This window comes from Molossus molossus, unplaced genomic scaffold (assembly GCF_014108415.1).
Source record: "Molossus molossus isolate mMolMol1 unplaced genomic scaffold, mMolMol1.p scaffold_m16_p_1, whole genome shotgun sequence".
Taxonomy (NCBI): domain Eukaryota; kingdom Metazoa; phylum Chordata; class Mammalia; order Chiroptera; family Molossidae; genus Molossus; species Molossus molossus.
The window spans coordinates 226573135-226578373 of NW_023425344.1; the positions used below are offsets into that span (position 1 = coordinate 226573135).

The window sequence follows — 5239 nt, forward strand, 5'->3', positions numbered from 1 at the left end:
TTCTATCTTTATGTTCTTTCCTCTTATTCTGTTCTTATAGATTTGTCTGGCACTTTTAATTGGAAAAACACAGACGCATATTTCTGAAATATACTAAGAGGCAATTGGCTGAGAAATTCTTCTATTGGAATGGTGAATAAATAACACAGTCTCTAATAGGAATGTTGAAACAAAAATAACAAATCAACATTTGGAGGATATTAGTTTGACATTTTACTATACATCTTGTTCAATTTATTTATTTATGTATTTATTATTGTTTAAAGTATTACAGATATCCTTCTTTGTCCCCCCTTGACCCCCTCCTTCCCACTCCCACCCCCCTCCTGCTTTCTCCAACTTAATGTCTGTGTCCTTTGGTTGTGTATATATACATATAAGTTCTTTGGTTTATCTCTACCCACCCCTCCCATCCCCTATCCCTTTGAGGTTTGCCAGTCTGTTCCCTACTTCCATGACTCCAGATCTCTTTTGGTCGACAGCTTATTTTGTTCATGATGTTCCATAAATAAGTGAGATCATGTGGTACTTGTCTTTCTCTGACTGGCTTATTTCGCTTAGCATAATACTCTCCAGGTCCCCCCATGTTGTCTCAAAGGGTAAGAGATCTTTCTTTCTTACAGCTGCATAATATTCCATTGTGTAAATGTACCACAGCTTTTTTATCCACTCATTTACTGATGGGCACTTGGGCTATTTCCAGATCTTAGCTATTGTAAATAGTGCTGCTATGAACATAGGGTGCATGTATTCTTCCTGGTTGGTGTTCCAGGCGTCTTAGGATATATTCCAAGAAGTGGGATCACTGGGTCAAATGGCAGTTCCATTTTTATTTTTTTATTTTTTTTTGAGAGGGAGGAGAGGATGGAGGAGAGAGGATGAAGAGAGGGGGAGAGGATGGAAGGAGGGGGAGAGGATGGAGGAGAGAGGATGGAGAGAGGGAGAGAGGATGGAGGAGAGAGGGGAAAAGGATGGAGGAGAGACTGTTTTTAATTTTTTGAGGAAACACCATATTGTTTTCCATAGTGGCTGCACCAGTCTGCACTCCCACCAGCAGTGTGCCAGAGTCCTCCCCTTTTCTCCACATCCTCACCAGCACTTGTTTGAGGATTTGTTGATGGCTGCCATTCTGGCAGGTGTGAGGTGATATCTCACAGTCATTTTAATTTTCATCTCTCTGATGATTAGAGATGTTAAGCATTTTTTCATATGTCTCCTGGCCATTTGTATGCACTGTTTGGAGAAGTGTCTATTCAGGTCCTCTACCCATTTTTTAATTGGATTGTTTGTCTTTCTTTTGTTGAGTTGTATGAGTACTCTATATATTTTGAATATTAACTCCTTATCTGATGTATCGTCGGCAAATATGTTCTCCCAGACCGTTCTCCCTTTTCATTTTGATGCTGGTTTCTTTTGCCATGTAGAAGCTTTTTAGTTTGATGTAATTCCATTTATTAATTTTTTCCCTTTGTTTCTCTTGCCCTAGGTAATGTATCAGTGAAAATTCTGCTACATACAATGTCTGAGATTTTTCTGCCAACATTTTCTTCTAGGATTTTTATGGTTTCATGGGTTACATTTAAGTCTTTTATCCATTTTGAGTTTATTCTTGTGTATGGTGTAAGTTGGTGGTCTAGTTTCTTTTTTTGCATGTAACTGTGCAATTTTCCCAATACCACTTATTGAAGAGACTGTCTTTTCTCCATTGTGAGCTCTTGCCTCCTTTGTCAAATATTGTGCATATTATTTTGGGTCAATATCTGGGTTCTCTGTTCTGTTCCATTGATCTATATGCCTTTTCTTGTGCCAGTACTGGGCTGTTTTGATTACAATGGCTTTATAGTATAACTTGATATCTGATAAGTATTGTTCACTTTATATTACACTTTCATTAAACCTTTTAATTAGTTTATACCTTGTTAAATTATGGGTTTGGTGACTCTGACTATATCTTAAGTTCATTGAAAAGTCAAAGGGCTCTTTAAAATGGATACCTTAAAAAAATTTTTTTTTCTTTATTAATTTTGAGAGAGAGAGAGAGACAGACAGATAGACATCTATGAGAGAGAACATCGATTGGCCACCTCTTGTATGCCCTCCACTGGGGATTGGGCCCACAACCTGGGCATGTGCCCTGGCTGGGAATTGAACCAGCAACCTCTTGGTGCATGGGTTGACACTAAACCACTGAGCCATACTGACCGGGCTTTTTTTAAAAAATGAGGTATTATACTTTCATAACTCAAAGTCTGCAGAACTATTTGCTTAGATTTACTGTGACTTCCACTTGAAATCAAAATACTTTCTATTTCTTTGGCACTAATTTTTTAAATTATTTTTCCGTTTCCCAGTAATTTTTTTGTGGAGGGAAAATATAAAAACATTCTTACATTTATAGCTTCAAAATAGCCCAAACAAGTATCTATTGCTTTTTTCCTCTTTTTATCCTCACCCAAGGACATTTTTTGATATTTTGTTCAGATAGAGTAGGAGGGAGAGAGAGAGAGAGAAATATCGACGTGAAAGGGACGTATTGAGTGGTCGCCACCTGCACGACCCAACCAGGGCCAGGGACAAACTGCAACCAAGTCATGTGCCCTTAGCAGAAACCAAAACTGGGATTCTCTGGTCCACGGGCCAATGCTCTAACCACTGAGCAAAACCAGCCAGGGCTTTTTAAATTTGTTTAATAATTTTTCTTTTGATTTTAGAGAGAGGAAGGGAGAGGGACAGAGATAGAGATAGAGACATTGATAGAGAGAGAATATCGATTGGCTGCCTCCCACATGCCCCCCACTGGGGATTTGGCCCACAAGATGGGCATGTACTCTTACAGGGAATCAAACCGTGGACCTCCTGGTGCATGGATCGACACTCAACCACTGAGCCACACCAACTGGGCACAAGTGTCTATTTCAGCCACAACAATAATCCTATTTTAATCAAAATGGATCTTTTCTCTTCAAAGCAAATAGGCAGATGTTTTTAAAAAGATAAATATTATACAATTAGAATTTGACTTAGAAAATGTTAGCTGGAGATCATAGTCTATTAAATGTTCTACCACTTAATTCAAGCTTAATCTCCTTTCCTGGTTTATAGGAGATGGTCCTTTTCCTGGTTTGATTGATATGTTTGGTGATGGAGGATTAAATGAATCTCGAGCAAGTCTCCTAGCTTGTCGAGGTTTTGCTGCTCTGGCTTTGCCATTTTTTGGCTATGAAGATCTACCTCCAATCATGAAAGACTTAAATTTAGATTACTTTGAGGAGGCAGCTAAATTTGTGCAAAGTCATCCAAAGGTGAGTGAGGTGCTAGAGAGAAATGTGTTTAAAATAAAATCATTAGTGCTAGGAGAGAGTGAATATAGAAAGTGGTACTAACGGGTTGGAAGATATCTATAACAAATACCTATTGAATGAATTAAAGAATTAATGGATAAATAAATAAGCAAACTATCTGATAAATATATAAAAGACTTTTCTTTATATTGAGGGCTTTTATGACCCCATTAACTATCATTCTTTCTTTTTCTTTTTCTCTCTCCTTGTTTGTCTTTTTCTTCAATCTTTAGGTCAAAGGTCCGAACATTGGAGTGATTGGTTCTGGCAAAGGGGCAGAGTTGGCACTTTCCATGGCTAGCTTTCTCCCAAATATAGCTGCAGTTGTGAGCATCAATGGCTGCATCTCTAACACAGCCGCTGCCCTCACATGTGGTAGATTAATACTGCCAGGACTACCTTTTAACCTGAACAAAATCTCTGCAACCAGTTCAGGGGTATACGATGTTAAAGAAGCTCTGGAGGATCCTTTGGATCCAGCCTATCAGGAAAGCCGTATCCCTCTTGAAAAAGCCTGTGCCCATATCCTTTTTATCATTGGAGAGGATGACAGACATTGGAAGAGCTCTGTTTATGCTGACATAGCTGTGAAGCACCTCACAAAGCACGGGAAGACAAATTTCACTCTTTTAAGCTACCCTAATGCTGGCCACAGAATAGATCCCCCTTATAGCCCTTTTTTCTCGGCAGCCCTGGACCCTGTATTGGGGGTGCCTGTTTTAGGAGGTGGGCAGCTCAAAGCTCACGCTGTTGCTCAGATTGAGTCTTGGAAGAAGATCTTGGAGTTTTTGCACTTGCATCTAGGGTAAAGGCTTACAAACTGGACAGTCAAATTTAGAATGTGCTCAGAACAAATTGAATATTTTTGACAAATGATGACTGAGATCTGGACTTCTCATGGCATCTGCAAGTTTTTAAAAGAAGTAGAAATACTCACTTCAAGTTCATCAAAGCCTGTAGCTTTGGTACTGTGCATGTTTCTCCATATTTGCTGTATTTGAGCTTGAACTCAAGGTAATTCCTAAGTGAAAACCAGTTTTCAATCTGCCACTTACCCACCCTTCCAAGGATTTTAAAAACTGGTGTAGAATAATTAGTTTGCTATATCTATCCTCGAGGTTTTAAAACTGTTTTGAACAAGATAAACACATGAATATAGACCCCTGGCTAGTAATAGTCCAAGGCTGGAGTGAATTCTAATAAGATAACTTGGAGGCTAATTGTTGTTAGACTGAACTCATAGAATCTTTTCTGTTGTTAATCAGATTTTGATTTTTTTTTCCAGTTGCCACCCATTCTAGGATCTTTAAGAAAAGTTAGAAACCCTAAGATACTGCTTTAAAAATGGCAACCAGTTACTGAGAAACACTTTGATTCTTTACAGTTCCCTTATCTCTGTATTTATACTTTACAAAAGCTTTTCTTCACACTTGGTTTCAAAAATATATTTTAAAATAGGCAGATTCCAGGTTCTAGTCCCATGTAGACACTGTAATTATCTGAGGGGAAGACAGAGCTCATCCTTTCTACCTTCCACCACCTTCACCAAAATTTAATTACAATTTATTAAGTGAGTCTTAACTTATTAAAATAATCTTACCTGGCCCTGGCCAGTTTGGCTCAGCGGTAGAGCATCGGCCCTTGGATCAATGAGCCCTGGGTTCGATTCCAGCCAAAGGCACTTACCTAGGTTGCAGTTCGTCCCATACCCTGGTCAGGGTCACATGGGAGGCAACCAGTCGATGTGTCCCTCTCATGCCGATGTTTCTCTCTCTTTCTCTCTCTCTACCTGAAAATAAATAGGAAAAAAAAATAATAATAAAATAAAATAATCTTACCTGAAGTTCTGAGTTTTTATTCTAAACTTTAAAATATGCGTAGAATTGCCCTGGCCAGTT

General features: G+C 38.7%; 1 protein-coding gene across 1 annotated transcript; it reads left to right on the top strand.

Moving 5' to 3' along the window:
• The first annotated feature begins 3214 nt into the window (after positions 1–3214).
• Positions 3215–4185, top strand: LOC118619288 (acyl-coenzyme A thioesterase 1-like). Its single transcript, XM_036245975.1, has 2 exons — positions 3215–3302; positions 3575–4185. The coding sequence occupies exons 1-2, from the start codon at positions 3240–3242 to the stop codon at positions 4148–4150; spliced, it is 639 nt and encodes a 212-aa protein (XP_036101868.1). The 5' UTR covers positions 3215–3239; the 3' UTR covers positions 4151–4185.
• The last annotated feature ends 1054 nt before the right edge of the window (positions 4186–5239 follow it).

Coding starts and splice junctions, on each gene's coding strand:
- LOC118619288 (XM_036245975.1), top strand. CDS start 3,240: ATGAAAGACTTAAATTTAGATTACTTTGAGGAGGCAGCTAAATTTGTG. Junction 3,303..3,574: donor TTGTGCAAAGTCATCCAAAG/GTGAGTGAGGTG, acceptor TTCAATCTTTAG/GTCAAAGGTCCGAACATTGG.